General features: G+C 50.8%; 1 protein-coding gene across 9 annotated transcripts in view; it reads left to right on the top strand.

Moving 5' to 3' along the window:
• Nucleotides 1–17,053, top strand: part of SECISBP2 (SECIS binding protein 2) — a 63,630-nt gene that overhangs the window by 24,903 nt on the left and 21,674 nt on the right. For 8 of the 9 annotated variants that reach the window (XM_074995071.1, XM_074995072.1, XM_074995074.1 and 5 more), the window contains 3 exons: nucleotides 7,342–7,446; nucleotides 8,720–8,851; nucleotides 16,072–16,204. In XM_074995071.1, coding sequence (XP_074851172.1) covers nucleotides 7,342–7,446; nucleotides 8,720–8,851; nucleotides 16,072–16,204 — 370 coding nt within the window. The remainder of the gene's footprint in view (nucleotides 1–7,341; nucleotides 7,447–8,719; nucleotides 8,852–16,071; nucleotides 16,205–17,053) is intronic. The other variant, XM_074995073.1, reaches the window with a different exon arrangement.

Raw genomic sequence — 17,053 nt, 5'->3', positions numbered from 1 at the left:
ATGAGGCACAGGGGTGGGCTGTGGGACTTTCGGCTAGGGCACCCCGTACTCCCCATGTGCAGAGATTGGCACTGACTTCTTCATTGGGACACCCCCCGCACCCACCCTGAGAGAGGAAACGGAGCCGTTGGCACCAACACTGATGACTGCACCAGCACCGGTGCAGTCGGCACCGACCCAAATGTGGGCACTGCCCCTGCAGGCACCGGGATCTGGGGTGCAGTGGGCACCGGCACCGACAGTGGCCCTTTCGTCACAGTACCTTACCATATGCCACTAGGGGGCCCTTCGTCCCACATACTGAGCACGGCACCGCAAACCAAAGTGCCGGGGACTCAAATGGAGGTATCTGAACTCCCTACACCAATGGGCTGGGGGGGGCCGATGCCCTCGTCCTCCCCAGATGAGGCATTGGCTGGATCCTTTGCATTCCCAGTAATAGAGGATGGAGGAGCGTACCAGCAGTTATTGAGAAGGATGGCCCAGAGTCTGGGGGTGCAGGCGGAAGAGGTCAGGGACAAAATAGACCCTGTTAAAAACATTCTCTCAACATCTGAACCTACCGGGGTGGCACTGCCCATTATAAAGACAATTGCCAACACAGCAAAGACAGTGTGGCAGACCCCGACCTCAGACTTACCCATGGCTAGAAAGAACAAGCACTGGTATTTCGTCCGAGCCCAGGGCAATGAACATCTGTTCACCCACCTTCTCCCTGACTCCCTGGTCGTAGATGCTGTGAACCACAGGGAGAGGCAGGGGGTCCAGGGGCCCTCCCCTAAAAACAGAGGCCAAATGTTTAGACCTGTATGGCAGAAAAGTTTATTCTACAGGTGACCTCCAGTTGAGAATTGCCAACCAGCAAGCCATGGTTAGCAGATATGTGTATAATGTGGCCAGCTACATGGACTATTTCACTGAGCTACTCCCACCGGAGACCAAGTGGGGCTTTACGGCCCTGGTGGAGGAACAGAGGCTCATATCTAGAGCGGCACTACAAGCCACGTAAGATACAGCGGATGCAGCTATCAGGGGTATGGCCTTGGGTATAGCCATTAGAAGGGCGGCATGGCTACAGGTCTCAGGACTCTCGCATAAAGTGCAACAGTCCATACAGGGCCTCCCCTTTGAGGGCCCCTCCCTATATTCAGAAAAGACTGATAAGAGGCTTCATAGCATGAAGGACTCAAGGGCCACCCTACGCTCGCTGGATCTCCATACACCGGCGACCCAGAGGAGACACTTTACCCCGAAACCCCAGTTCACGCAATTCCCACAACAACACCGGGATGGGAACAGGAGAAGGGGCCGCCATAATAAGGAGATGTCAGGGCCGCCAGACACAGGATCAGAGCATCCAAAAATCCCCACCGGGGTCTAAACATCAGTTTTGATGGGGCGGTCGAGAGCAACACACCAGCCACCCCCACAGTTCCTGCTCAGCATTTATTTTCATCCCACCTATACCCATTCTACCATGCATGGTGCAGTATAACGTCAGACCAGTGGGTCCTGTGCACGGTAGAAAAGGGATATGCTATCCAATTTTCTTCCAACCCCACTTCCCTGTCCCTCTTCAGGGACCCCTCTCGTGAGACAGTTCTCAGGCAGGAGGTTAGGGCCCTCATACAAAAGGGGGCTATAGAGGAAGTTCCCCAAGAATTCCGGGGGGCAGGGGTTTTATTCCTGCTATTTCCTAATTCTGAAAGCAAAAGGGGGATTATGGCCAATCTTGGACCTGTGAAATCTGAACAAATTTGTGAAAAAAATAAAGTTTCGTATGATATCCCTGGGCATAATTATCCCAATGCTGGAACGAGGGGACTGGTTTGCTGCTCTCAGCTTATAAGACGCATATTTTCACATAGCAATCTATCCACCTCACAGGAGGTTCCTCTGGTTTGTGCTAGAGAAGGACCATTACCAGTTCACAGTCCTTCCATTTGGCCTCTCCGTGGCCCCGAGGGTCTTTAGCAAATGTATGTCAGTAGTGGCAGCCTTCCTACGCAGGCAGGGGGTGCACCTCTTCCCCTACCTGAACTGGCTGATCCGAGGTCAGTTGCAGCAACAGGTGGCGCAACACGTGCAGCTGATACGACAGACATTCGACACACTAGGCCTCCTAATAAGCGAGGCAAAGTCTGTACTAGCCCCAACTCAGGTCATGGAGTTTGTGGGCGCCCAGCTAGATGCAGAGCAAGCCAGGGCCTTGCTGCCACAGAGCAGGGTCCAAGCCATGATGTCTTGCATCCAAGAACTAATCAGGTTCCCAACCACAACGGCCAGGGGATGCCTCAGACTGTTGGGCCACATGGCAGCATGCACATTTGCAGTCCAGCATGCCAGGTTGCGAATGCGCCCCTTCCAGCTGTGGCTCACTTCAGTATACAGACCTATCAGGGACAATAAAGACAAGTTAGTGACTCCCCCCACGAGTGTTAACGGCATTACACTGGTGGCTAGAGGCCAGGTCTGTCTGCATGGGAGTGCCCTTCAACCTCCTGCAACCCTCCCTCTCCCTGGTCACGGATGCCTCGGACCTGGGCTGGGGAGCACACTTGGAGGATCGCCAGACCCAGGCCCTATGGAGCAAGACCAACACTCACCTCCACGTAAATGTGTGGGAGCTCAGAGCAGTTTGGCTGGTGTGCAGAGTGTTTCAGAGCGAACTGAAGAGGCAGTGTGTCTCAGTCAGCACAGACAATACTATGGCAATGTACTATATAAACAAACAAGGGGGCGTGTGGTCATCGCCCCTGTGTCTCGAGGCCCTTGCACTCTGGGACTTCTGCATCTAGCACCAGATTCTCCTGAGGGCATTCTACCTACCTGGGGCTCACAACTCCCTAGCGGACACCTCAGCAGGTCCTTTATGGACCACAAGTGGTCACTACACACAGAAGTACTGAGTTTAATTTTCCAGAGGTGGAGACTTCCCCAGGTAGACTTCTTCACCACCCATCGCAATGCAAAGTGCAGAACGTTCTGCTCTTACCAGAACTGAGCCCAGGCCCTGGAGCAGATGCCTTCAGCATTTGTTGGTCGGGACCCTTGCTTTACGCCTTCCCACTGATACCGCTCATCTACCAAACACTGCTGAAAATTCAGTGGGACTGAGCATCAGTTATCTTGGTGGCCCCAGCTTGGGCTCAACAGCACCAGTATTTGACCCTCTTGGAGATTTCTGTTCAGAACCCAGAGGAGCTTCCACTATGTCCGGATCTGCTGACACAGGAGGAGGGGAGACTGTGGCACCGCAATCTCTAGGCACGACATTTCACAACATGGAGGCTCCATGGCTGAGACCAATCAAGCTGCCCTGCTCGGAACCTGTCAGCGAAGTGTTGTTAAACAGCAGGAAGCCCTCCACGAGGGTAACATATGTAGCCAAATGGAAGAGGTTTACTATATGGGCCACTCAAAGGGAATTATCCCCAAGGGAGACCCCAATACCACCTATCCTAGACTACTTGCTGGCCTTGAGCCAAACAGGGCTGTCACTATCCTCTCTGAAAGTGCACTTGGCATCTATTTTGGCGTTTGACCTGGGGCCCGGGATGTCATCGGTTTTTTTGGACCCTGTGGTGAAAAGGTTCATGAAGGGGATGGAAAGGGTCAAACCGCAGGTTCGGGTTTCCCTGCCGACATGGGACCTTAATTTGGTATTGTCTAAGCTTATGGCTCTCCCCATTTGAACCTCTTGCCACCTGTTCCATGTTATTCCTTAGCTACAAGACAGCATTCCCGGTGGCCATTACCTCAGCCAGAAGGGTGTTGGAGCTCAGGGCCCTGACGGTGGACCCACTTTATACAGTGTTCCACAAGGATAAGGTCAGGCTGAGACCCCACCCAGTGTTTCTGCGTAAGGTGGTCTCCCCCTTCCACATTAACCAAGACATCACCTTACCGGTGTTCTATCCAAAGCCCCATGCCTCCCCTAGGGAGCAGAGCTTACACGCTTTGGATGTCCGGAGGACGCTGGCCTTGTATATGGACAGGACAAAACCCTTCTGAAAGTCTCAACAGTTGTTTATTGCAGTGGCGGACAGGATGAAGGGGCACCTAGTATCCTCTCGGCGGCTCTCCTCCTGGATAGTGGCCTGTATCAGAGAGTGCTACATACTAGTGGGGGTTCCCCCTCCCCCGATCAGGGCTCACTCCACCAGGGCACAGGCATCCTCTGTGGTATACTTGGCCAGGGTCCCTGTCCAGGACATCTTCAGGGTGGCCCCTTGGTCCTCCATTCACATGTTCTCAGTGCATTACTCATTAACGCAGCACATATGAGAAGACACTGCAGTGGGCTGGGCTGTCCCGCACTCCTTCCAGGGCTCTGACCCCACCTCCTAGGCATTGGCTCGCATTCACCCAAATGAGCGTGCATGTGAGCAATCACTCGAAGAAGCAAAGACAGTTACCTGTTCTGTAATTGGAGTTCTTTGAGATGTGTTACTCATGTCCTTTCCAAAACCCTCCCCTCTTAAGAAACTGAGTGGGGGGCAGGGCGGGCAATGCATATATGGGCAGCCATACTGATGCCACTCCAGGGGGCGCCGCACCAACGCTAGGGCTACCGGCTAGGGCAAAAAGCTTCCTGCAGTTGGGCATGCACCAGCGCACACCCAAATGGGAATGGACATGAGCAACACACATTGAAGCACACCAGTTACAGAACAGGTAACGGTCTTTTCCTCTGCAGGATACATGGCTGTAATGTGCATCATGACTACAAGCAGCCAGAGCTTTCAACTTTGGGAATTTTTATGGAAGCAAAGGAAGCAGTTAAAATCTGCTTCTTATTGCTTTGCTACACTGTACAGCTAAAAATATGTGATGTGTGTCAGATCAAATATTATATTGGAGTGGGGAAGATCCTTTTGATTTCTCCAGTGTAATTGTTCAGGAGAGAAGTAGGTGTTCCGCTAGGTAAAGGTTACACATGTATATCCCTGAGATTACAGAATTGTTCCTTTTTGTTTTTGTGATTTGGAGGAACTTTGTATGCTGCTAATTTTTGTTTCTGTAGTAAGTGAAGCAGTTTCTGTTCGTTTCCGTTTGTTTGCAGAGGAGCTTTTCCAAAAACATATGATAAAATGTTGAATTGACAGGGAAGAGGACAGGAAATAGGACCTAAGAATGCCCTATTTTTTAAAAAAAATGTCTAGACTGTAAATTGGTTTCCCAGTTTAAAATTTTCATATTAACCTTAATTCTTCCACTTTACCTACGTATAATCAAATTTGGTCTTCAGTTTTTTGCAACTTCTGCTGAAATTTACCAGTATGAAGGCACAAATACTCCTGTTTGTATAAATGGTGCATGCTTCAAATAGAACTACTTCAAAATATATGTGTAATTGCGGAAATATAAGGTTACTGGTAGGGCATTAATGTAAACTTGTGTTTTTCCTGTCTCCAGAAAAAGAGATTAATTCTAATCAGCATTATTTTTAATAAAATCCCCAACAGGAAGTTAGAGTAATCGATTTTCTCAGTAGTAATTTAGCCATTGCACAAATTCACTAAGGAACGATAAGCTGAACGTTAAGTTGCATTTTAAAATACATTCTGATTGAAAACTGTTTTTTAATATATTCCAGAATTCCACTATGTATAACATTATGGTGCTAATTGACTGAGCAAAGACATCACCTCCATGTCAGTCTTTTCATAATGGATATTTGAACACCTCATCTGGTCATGTCCAGAGCTTGATGTTCTAGGCATCAGCTAGCAAAACTCCAGTTGATTGTTTGTGCAAATTGGGGGTGAGGAGGAATCATGAAGAGGGAAATAGACTCCATGGAGCTCTTTGAATCTTACAGCAACTTCAACCACCTCTGTAATGGCCGTTAGATTGAAGTACTAGTTAGTTGATGGTAGCCATCAATGCTTTCCAGTGTAACCATATCCCCCGTCTCAGCTCTGTTTGTCATACCGGTGCATTTTAAAATTGTTGACAACCTAAATAATTTATGTCTCAGTCACCAGGGGGTAGACTTGGGGAGGAAAACTAGGAATGGGGAAAAAGGGCACAGGGACAAATGAGTAGGTGGCCATTTGTCTGATTTTTAAAGTGAATATTCGTGCTTTTTGGCAGTGTGTCCCTGTCCACAACTGAGACAGAAAAAGCCACGTCCAAATCTGTATTGGAGAGGGGGCACCATTTTGAAGAGCTCATTGCTGCACCCCCTCCAGCAGGAGTGGAGTTGTGCCATTCTCAGAAATACTGAAATGTTTGGTATCCTGGGAATATGTCAGTGGCTCCTTGGGAAAAGGGACACAGAGTGTGGGGAGGAGGAGGTGCAGGGTCTGGGACGGGAGCTGAGATGGAGGCTAGGTGCAGAAGGGAGCTCAGGGTAGGGGATTAGCATGCAGGAGGGGATGCAGGGTCCGGGAGAGGGTACGGGTACAGGAGATCATTCTGCCGGGGGTCTAGGAGGGGATTGTGACCTGTAGCAGAGGTGCAAGAGGGAGTTCAGGGGTTGTGATCTGGGACAGGAAGGGGTTGTGATCTGGAGCAAAGGATTGGGGTGCAGGGTGTGAGAGGTTCTATGGGTACAGGGGGGTTGCAGAGGATTGGGGGAAGAAGTGTGGGGGTCACCAGGTACAGGCACTGATAGATAGGCACTTACCATAGGCAGCTGCCAGACAGAACCTCAGGGAGGCTCCTTGCCTGTCACACGCTGCACGCAGCGCAAAGTGATCAGCTCAGGGGTCATGTGCATCTCTGCATGCCCCCAGTGGGTGGTCAGGGGAGGGCTCTGCATGCACCGCTAGCACAGCACAGTCAGCTGGCCAGTGGGAGCTGCAAGATTGTGCTGGGTGTGGGAGCAGCAAAGGAAGTCCTTTCCCACGCACAGCACTCAAAGATACACATGGCCCCCACAGCCAGCTCTCTTGTGTGGAGTGCAGGGTGTGGCAAGCAAGGATCCTGTCCGAGGCTCCTGCCTGGCCACAGGATGGTGGTGTGGTTTGGGCTGGATGCAGTCCGTGGCCTGTAATATGCTTGACCCTGCTTTTAACTGTCTAACTCCAATATCAAGTGCACTCAGTTTTAGAAAAGCTTCAAGGTCTGGCATCTGTTAATGCAAGCATAAAACACCTTCATCTCTGAACTGCTTGATGTCGTGTGCAAAATCTGAGTCTTCCTCAGGTTTTAAGCATTAAGATAAACAGTTGAAGGAACGCACTTGGATTTTTTCTTGAACCTTTAAATCCCAAAGCAGATGATGTGTGTTTCTTTATATGGAAGGGTGGGTGAGAATGTGTATTTGATTTGTAGGTGGAAATTTGGAATGGTTTGTCCTTTTAAAAAAATGATGGCTTGTATTTTATGTAGGATGCTGAAGAATTTCCTGATCTGGCATCTGCTTCTGAAAGGAAGAACAGGGTGAGGACTCAGAAATCATCCTATGCTTCTCCTGTTAGCAGAAGTCAGCCTGAAGTAAGAAATCTTATCAGATGACTCCCATACACTTGCTTGTATCTCCCAAAACAGAACAAAATGGAAACTTGAAAATGTTCAATACGTTTCAGTCTGGTGAAGAGGTTTGCTCTTGGAATGTGTAAAGTAAAATGGATGCAGGTGTCTGTTGCAGGGTTGTAGCCAAGTTGGTCACACTATATTAGAGAGAAAGGTACATGAGATCTTCTGCAGCGCCAACTTTTGCTGATGAGAGAGACAAGCCTTCAAGCTAACAAAGAGTTCTTCTTCAGGCCGTAAGTAAGTTCAAAAGCTGGTCTCTCTCACCAACAGAAGCTGGTCTGATAAAAGTGCTTAGTCTCTCTGATGTCAGTTGCTGGGTATTTTCAAGTTCTGGCTCTGTAGCCTGCTCAAAGAGGAAAAACATTCAGGCTATGTCTTGGGCATTTGGAATATTACATTTCAGAAGGGCAAGAGTTGTGTAGCTCTTTGGTAAAAAGTAATCTACCTGCGTATGCATTCCTTTCATCATTTCCACTTCAAAATTATTCTGCAGAGAAAGAGCAAGTCTAAGGCTTGGTCTATACTATCAATTTATGCCAACATAATACAATGCTTGGGATGTGGAAGAATGACGTAGGTATACCAGACTAACCCCCAATATAGACAGCTGTCTATTGATAGGAGGGAAGCTGTCGGACTAGGTAGCATCCGAGCTAAGTTTTACAGTAGCACTGTTGAGTGTAGACAAGCCCAAAGACATTTCTGCCTATACTGTAGTAATGCTTTTCCACCTTTGGCTTGTGACCTGCAGGGGAATGATAAAAAGGGGTCACAAAGTACTAAAAACTCTTCTTTCAAAGTGAAAAAACAACATTTTGAGAAGAACATGGAGACAGCCCAAACCTTCAAATTTTTGAGGTCAAACATGCTCTCACAACTCTCACACTAGATAGATACTATGTTTTGTATGATAAGAATAATAATTGTAGAGGGGTCACCCAAACAGTTTTCATGATCAACCATAAAGATTGAGACTTTGCATTGGGAGAACCTAGATACTGTTATAGTACACAAACTAGAAATGCCAAAGAAAGACCAGAGGGCTTAGAAATAGTTGACCAATGCAGCAGACAGTGAATGCTCACTTTCTCAGAGGAAACTTTGCTTATAATTTCTTAGTTCCTTTTACTGTAGGTAGACTTGCTTATCATATGCTCCTTTTATTCCTATGCACGTATTCATATTGCTTATGTTTTGGTACTTTAAGCCCTTCTGTCTTTAAATTTCAAAGGTACATCTAACAAGAGAGCCCAGTGACAGCCACTATCAAAATGATACTTCCAACTCGGGAGTTGCTATAACAGTGGGGAAAAAAACAGGGAAACAAACTTCATCTGCTACTTTGGAAAGAAAAAAAGCTCAGGTAAAGCGGTTCCCCCGTAAACTAAGTGATTACAGGCTCAAATTGCAGAAAGGACTCGGGTATGTTTAGGAATAAGAATCAAAGGTTTAAACTTACGTGAAGGTTTTCTTTCTTTTTCTTTATCTACAGTAAAAGGGCTGATTCTTTAGTTGGAAGCACTTGACAATAGTTTTCAGATAGAGCAAGAGGACTGGCTAATGAGTCTTTTCCTTTATTTATTGCTGTGTACATGCTTTAAGTGTTGGAGATTTGTCCTCTTAGCCCATCTGACCTGATCATGACGTGCCCTGTCCTAAACCAGTGCCTTAAAAATTCAGGAGCAGTTTGAGCTGTTGTCTTAAGAATATTGCACACCCTGAAATTGTATCCTTCGTGCTACGTCCAGCCATATTCTCATGACATTTTTAACTTGTGTAAGGAAAACAACTTTTGTTTAGGGCTGTAGTGCTGCCCCCAAGCTACCTTTTCAAAGACATAAGAGAGGGTGCGTCAGGAATCCTTCCACATTTCGTGTATAGAAAGTGGGGCCCACAGAGACTTAAAAATACCTTGCCTATATGCAGGCTTTACTTTAAAACATCCCAGAGTCACAGATTTTCTGAGTCTCTGGAAGGCAGCTGCCATAACCCCAGTTCTTGGAGATCCCTTTCCCAGGCAGGCACACAGGGGAATGCCTCCTGTGGGTAAAACTCCAACCCCGTTCCCCTCTCCACAGAGGGCTTGAGAACACCAAGCTATAGTTTGATAGCTATGTGGCTGAAAGGCACGTACACAGACCCTTGTCAGGCACACGTATTGGATTGCTTGCTTAAAAAAGAGTGATTTATTCACAAAACAAGAGAAAATAGATTGGGGTTGCACACAGGGAAAAGTATTTCCTTGGTATACAGCTAAAAAGTTACAGGGGGAAAAACATCAAGTCAAACACCACCACAAAAAGGGAAAAACAGAGGAGCCAGTCCAGCCAAATTAAAAATAACTTGATCGTGTCTAAGTATACATTTCCTTTTTACTTACATCTCTGTGGCTGATCTTGAGATGGTCACGATATTTATGATGTTTATTTCAATTTGCCTGGGAGACAACATCATCTGGATTTCCTCTCTCCTGATCCACAGAGAAGAAAGCCCCCAGAACTGCAATTGTTCTCAGTTTGAACAAAGCTACTTCACTCTCGTTGGCTCACTTGGGATTCAGGTTACCTCAGGAAGATTATCCCCTTCCCTGCATTCATTCATGACATGATGACATAAGCTGACTTTTTTTAAAAAAAAAAAAAAAAAAGCTTCCTGGGTCAAGTTGAGTTGGATTCATTACCGTTCTACTGGATCTGCATTTTTCTCTATAGACTTTGAGAAATGCTTTTATTGTTTCACTAGGCTCTTCAAAATTATTTTCCTCTTAATATCAAACAGGTGGTAGGACAAGCTAGTAGTCAGCCATTCTGAGCTAGGTTTTAGCATGGTAATAGAAGTAAATCAAAATGTTCTAATCTCTTACCCCCTGGCTTGGCTTGTTACTGGTTTGTTGCATTGCTAAAATGATTGGTGGGGTTCTGAAGGGAGAAAGTTATAACGGTTTAGGAAGGTGATCTTAGCTGGAGCATATTGCTTACTCTGGCATGTTTTGTGTACAGAAATCATGGAAGACCATGATTCTGCAGACATCTTGTCTTATGTTGGTAGCTATAAAATAACGGGAGTCATTTTGTTAGTACTTTTTGCAACCTTAGGCCTGGCCTACACTTACAAATCAGATTGACTTAGACATGTTATTCAGGACTATGAAAAAATTTGCACCTTGAGTACCATGGTTAGGTTGACCTTAGCCCTGGTGTAGACACAGCTGAACAGACAAGTTGACCTCACTACCACCTCTTGTAGTACTGAATTAACTACATCAATAGAAATAACCCTTCTGCTGATAACAACGTAGCTACTTTCTGTAACAGCAGAGCTGGAGGACTGTAGCCATGCCACTGTAACGGCTGCAGACGCACCTCAAGTTTCATGTTTCTGTCTCTGTTTGGTTATTAATTTACAGTAATAAAATGAAGAACATTGAAACTTTTTCAATTTTGGATTTAAAATTAATATTCTCTGGGCAGAAGAGGCTGCTGAGAAATATGGTGCCAGCCCTGGAGGAGGCTACTCTCGTACCTTCTTGGGTGGAGACATAGGAAAACAAGACTATTTGTCAAATGATGACACACCAAAGCTACGTCTACACGTGAAGCCTACTTCGAAGTAGCTTATTTCGATGAATAACGTCTACACATCCTCCAGGGCTGGCAACGTTGACGTTCAACTTTGATGTTGCGCAGCACCACATCGAAATAGGCTCAGCGAGGGAACGTCTACATGCCAAAGTAGCACACATCGAAATAGGGGTGCCAGGCACAGCTGCAGACAGGGTCACAGGGCGGACTAGCACTTCCGGGACAACAGCTAGCCGCTCCCTTAAAGGGCCCCTCCCAGACACACTCAGCCTGCACAGCACGCGGTCTGAAGAGCCATAGGCACGCAGACCTCGGGCGACGCAGTCATGGACCCCCAGCAGCAGCAGCAGCCAGAGGTCCACCCAGCTCTCCCGGCAGGAGCAGGGCTCGCCCTGATCCATGCCATGCCGGAGGCAGCTGAGCACCTCCTTGCCACACCAGAGGAGGAGCGGCCCCCAGGGGTGCAGGGCTCAACCCCCAACCCTGCAGCACTCCGACCCCTGACCCCCCCCGCCTCACACGCCGCCGCCTGTGGAGCTACCCCACCAGCACCGACTGGTGGGAGCGGCTGGTGCTTGAGGAGTGGGACGACAACCGCTGGCTCAGGAACTTCAGGATGAGCCGGCAGACATTTATGGAGCTGTGCCAGTGGCTCACCCCCGCACTCAGGCACCAGGACACTGCCATGCGGCGTGCCCTCCCAGTAGAGAAACGGGTCGGCATCGCTGTCTGGAAGCTGGCCACTCCAGACAGCTACAGATCCGTGGGCCAGCAGTTTGGCGTCGGCAAGGCCACCGTCGGGGCTGTCTTTATGGAGGTAAGAGGACCCACGGGGGGCGGGGAGGGCAGGGCAGGGCAGGGCCACACACACCCTGCTCTCCCATGTGCTTTCCCTGCAGGTCGTGCGTGCCATCAATGCCATGCTCCTCCACAGGCTCGTGAGGCTGGGGGACCCAGATGCCACCATCGCGGGCTTTGCCACGCTGGGCTTCCCCAATTGCTTCGGGGCTCTGGATGGGACTCACATCCCCATCCGCGCCCCGCAACACAGTGGAGGACGGTACATCAACCGCAAGGGCTACCACTCAGTGGTCCTCCAGGCCTTGGTGGACAGCCGGGGCCGTTCCCAGGACGTTTATGTGGGCTGGCCTGGCAGCACCCACGACGCCCGGGTTTTCCGGAACTCGGGCCTGTGCCGCTGGCTGGAGGCGGGGACCTACATCCCCCAGCGGGAGATCCCTGTGGGGGACACCACCATGCCCCTCTGCATCATCGCAGATGCGGCATACCCCCTCCGGCCCTGGCTCATGCACCCGTACACAGGCCATCTCTCTGCCAGCCAGGAGCACTTCAACCAGCGCCTGAACCACGCGTGCCAGGTGGTGGAGTGCTCATTTGGCCGCCTCAAAGGGCGCTGGAGATGTCTCCTGATCCGCCTGAATGTGGGCCCCAACAACATCCCCCTGATTGTGGGTGCCTGCTGCGCCCTGCACAATTTGGTGGAGAGCAAGGGGGAGGCCTTTTTTCAGGGCTGGGCTGTGGAAGCCGGCAGGGGTGACGTGCAGCCACCCACTGCCCCCAGTCGCCAGGTGGACCCCAAAGGGACCCGGGTCCGGGAGGCCCTGCGGGCCCACTTCGAGGAGGCTGTGGGGTGAACTCTGCCAGGCCCCCCACTGCGCCCCCCCCCCTTCCTCCACAACACTCCCTGCCCCTACGCCCACACCACGGAGCTCCCAACAGCAAACCCCCGCCCCGCCCCCCCGACTTCTCCTCAACAAATAAAAGCACGCACTCATTGGTTAAATGAAACTGGTTTTCTTTTTTTAACTGGTTTTTGAACTAATAACAACAAAACTATGTACAAGACCTACTAACTAAACCATAACATAAGAGTGAATAATAAAAAAGTTTCCATATATATTTACATGTAACAAAAAAGAGAAAACCAGGGATTGCAAGGATGGGGAGAACTATTTACATGGGGTGAGGACTGGGCAAACGGGGGGCACAAATACATAAGTCCAACTATATACAAGTGGGGGGCGCCATGTCCTGGGCCCCATTCCCCTATAGTCCGGCACTGGGGGTGGGCAGCCGGGAGCCCTGCCTCGGCCGCAGCCCTGTCCGGGGCTGGCTGGGGGCCGTGCGGACCAGAAGATACGTCCGGCGAGTCTCAGCTGGACCCAGGTATCCCTCGGCGGTCTGGCCCTCGGTGGCGGGTGGTGGGGCGATGGCAGATGGCGCGGCGACGAGCGGAGCAGCTGGGTGGTGCGGCGGGTGGAGCAGACAGGGCGGGCACTGCGGTGGGCGGCGCGGCACGGGGGGCCAGGTAGTCCACGAGACGGTTGAATGTCTCCATGTAGGCCCCCCATGCCTCTTGGCACCAGGCCAGTGCCCGCTCCTGCAGGTGGAGGCGGCGTTGTTCCACCCGCAGACGCTGCTCCGCGACCTCCAGCTGCCGGCGATGGATGGCCAGCAGCTGGGGGTCCGTCGCCGATGTGTGGTGTTGTGGGGTCCGCCGTCTTGCCCGCCGTGGGGCCGGTCGGTCCTCCACCGAGGGGCTGGCCTGGAGCGATGGCCCCCGAGGGGATTCCGGGACCACTGAAGCCTCGCCAGCGCTCTCCGGTCCTTCCGATGGTGCAGCTGCAGAACACAGGAGGGGGGGAAGAAGAGTGGAGACAGGCGTTAGTGTGGGCCCCGAGCCGTGGCGCTTGTCCCCCCACCCCTGTGCTGCAGGTTCCCCGTCCCCGGGAGATGCTGCTGTGATGGGGTTCAGGGGTCCCCCTGCACTGCACCCTGTCCCCTGGCGGGAGTGACTCGCACTTCACTCAGCAGGGTCTGACAGGAGAGGTTTCTTAGGCCACAGATGCCCAGTTTCTCCCAGGAGTGACAGCACAGCAGTCAGAGACAGTCCTTCCAACCCGTCCTGGGGAGAAGACCCCAAGGGGTGCCCCTCTGGGGTGTAGCTTTCCCCCTCCTCAGGCTGGCTGCCTTCCAGCTCTCCCTTCCCCTAGCCTCTACCTGCGGCCCCCGCCCCGATTCAAAGCCAGCTCGGCTCCTCCCTCCTCTTTGTTCAGGGCAGAGGTGTCACCTGCCAGCTGTAGCCCCAGGATCATCCTTTGCCCCGGGAGCTATTCAGCTTGTTGCTCATATCTAGGCTGAGTCTCCCTTTTGCACTCCCCCCACTCCATCACATGCTGCTGCTGCTGCTGCTGCTGCTGCAGGGTGTCCCACCCCCTGCTCCCAGGGGACCCTCGAGGTTCCGCTCCCCCCTGCCCCAGGGATGGGGCATGGCACTGTCATGCTGGGGGGGCGGGCAGGGGCTGATGCACTCCTGTGAGGGACATGGCCCTGGTGTCCTTGGGGCCATGGCCATGTGGGCATGTGGGGGGCCCTGGGCACATATCTATTACCCCCGCCCCTCAACCCTGGGGGTGTACACCAGAGGGGGGTACATACGTGTTGGTCCACTCCCACGGTCTGGAGATCCCCGGGGGGCGGACGCCCGGCTGCTGCTCTGGGAGGGCAGGAGGAGGATCTGCAGCCCGGACTCTGCAGAAGAGGAGCCCCCCTTCTCCTCCTCCTTCTCCTCCTGCCGCGATGGCCCGGGGGTGGGCTCCAGGGGGGGCCCCCGGGGTGCGGGGCTTACCTCCGGGGCGGACTCCGGCTGCAGGGCCTGCTGGGGCTCGTTGGCCGAGGTATCAAGGGTGGCCGGAGGGGAGGAGGTGTGCCGGGGGCCCAGGATGTCCCTGAGCTCCCTGTAAAAGGGGCAAGTGATGGGGGCGGCCCCAGATCAGCCGGCCGCATCCCGTGCCCGGGCGTAACCCTGCCGCAGCTCCTTAACCTTAATCCTGATGTGGTCAGGAGTGCGGGCAGGGTGACCCCGGGCGGCCAGGCCCTCGGCCAGCCGAGCGAACACATCCGCGTTCCGCCTCTTGCTCCCCATTACGTGGAGCACCTCCTCCTCGCTCCAGAGCCCCAGCAGGTCCCGCAGCTCGGCCTCCGTCCAGGAGGGGCCCCGCTGCCGCTTCCCAGCCTGACTGCCCGCCTGGCTGGCCTGGCTGCTCTGGCTCCCCTTGGGGGGGGGTCCTCTGGGGGGGCTGCCGGGAAGCCATGGCAGGTGCTCGCCCTGTTCTGGGTGGCTGAGGGACGTGCAGGCTGGCTGCGTGTCTGGGCTGCCGCCTGCACGTTCCCTCAGCTTCCTGCACAGGAATGGAGTGGGAGGGGACCTTTAAGGGGCCGCTCCACGCGGCCACCATTGAGCTGAGGGGCTGGAGAGAGCGTCTCTCAACCCCTCAGGTGATGGCCACCATGGAGGACCCTGCAATTTCAATGTTGCGGGACGCGCAACGACTACATGGTCCCTACTTTAAACGTCGAAGTAGGGCACTATTCCCATCCCCTCATGGGGTTAGCGGATTCGACGTCTCGCTGCCTAACATCAATGTTAACTTCGAAATAGCGCCCGACACGTGTAGCCGTGACGGCCGCTATTTCGAAGTTAGTGCTGCTACTTCGAAGTAGCGTGCACGTGTAGACATGGCTCAAGTGGGAATCACCAGAGAGCTGTTTTCAAAGAAAGGCATAGTAAAGGGTTAGGTGTTTACACAAGGCCCAGCTGCTGAAAACAAAAATGCAGTGAATATTTATCCTGTATATTTTTGAAGTAAAATTAGTAACAGTAATAACCCTTTTTAGTAAAAGGTACTTGACATACTTCCCAACACAAAAGCCTATTTAGTCCTGAAATATCTGCTGATGCTAGTGTAAAGAGATTTGACTCTTTGGTGCTGTGCCTCAGTAGTTGTCAAAAATGTACAGTAATGATCCAGAACAATCTCTGTTCCAAAACATTAAGATTTGATGTATTTTTCATTTGTTTTAATCTATGAACACCAATATTCCTGAATGAATGTGTCCATAGTAGATCGTACGTCACAAGAAATGCATCCTCCTAAAATCTGAAATGCGACAATCCCAGTTTTATTCCTGTTTTCCTTAGGAAACTCCTAAGAGCAGTGGAAAAAAGAGTCAGATTCCAGTGCAGTTGGATTTGGGAGGCATGCTGGCTGTACTGGAACAGAAGCAACATGCAGAGAAATTGAAACAGTCCTCCAAACCTGTGGTGCTTTCAGGTACAAGTTAGGATTAGAATTCCTTTCTTCATGTCAACTGTGTCAGTTTCGGATATGGGGAACTTAAAAATAGCCTCACTTTTATTGGTGGTAATTGAAGGAACATACTTCACATTTGTGATGGACAAGAAAATCAAAATGAAGCAAGCCATATATGAAAAGTTGAGATAGATAATGTAGGGATGGAGGTGGGGAACAACCATAATTTAGACTGAAAATTAACCTGAAAAGTTAGCAGGAGGTGGGAAGGGAAAGGGGGGAGGAAACATATTTTGCATTTTGTCTATTTTAGGATGTATAGGAATAGCCAAAGTTTTTAAGTTTGGCATTCTGATTTTGTTTTTAAAATTAAAACGGTTTGTTTGCACTTTCCTTGAGCTCTTTCTAATTTACAGCTGGAGAACTGATAGGGTTATGGCATTGCAAAGGGCAAGACTGAACTCAGAGCAAATGAAAGCGAAGGGGAATTTCAGGGTTTTTTTCTTTGAATACTGACTTAAATGCCTGACAAACATTTCAGGAGAGAGGCTCTCTGGTAAAGCTTCAAACCTTTCCATCTCAGCTCTTTCAGCTGGGGGCTGAGAACTCACACAGCAGTTCCCTAGTTAATAGAAGAGTTATGTAGGCAAAAACAGAAGACAAGACTTGAAGTGTCTTAGTTGTAAGGTAAATAAAAATGAACAAAAAACAGGCTCTGGTGGTGAAATAAATGCTTTCAGGCCTTTTATGTGTGTCTTAAAGAAACAAAAAATCTCACAACACGATGCCCTCCTGTAACAGGGTTGGCCTGCTCCTGAGTGTTCCTCTGTGTCTGAGGGCAGCCTGTGAAGTCTTGACGCATGCCTTCTG

Source organism: Carettochelys insculpta, chromosome 5, assembly GCF_033958435.1.
Source record: "Carettochelys insculpta isolate YL-2023 chromosome 5, ASM3395843v1, whole genome shotgun sequence".
NCBI classification, from domain to species: Eukaryota; Metazoa; Chordata; order Testudines; family Carettochelyidae; genus Carettochelys; species Carettochelys insculpta.
Note: the sequence above shows the minus strand (reverse complement) of the source record. Positions and strands in the feature narration are given on the sequence as shown.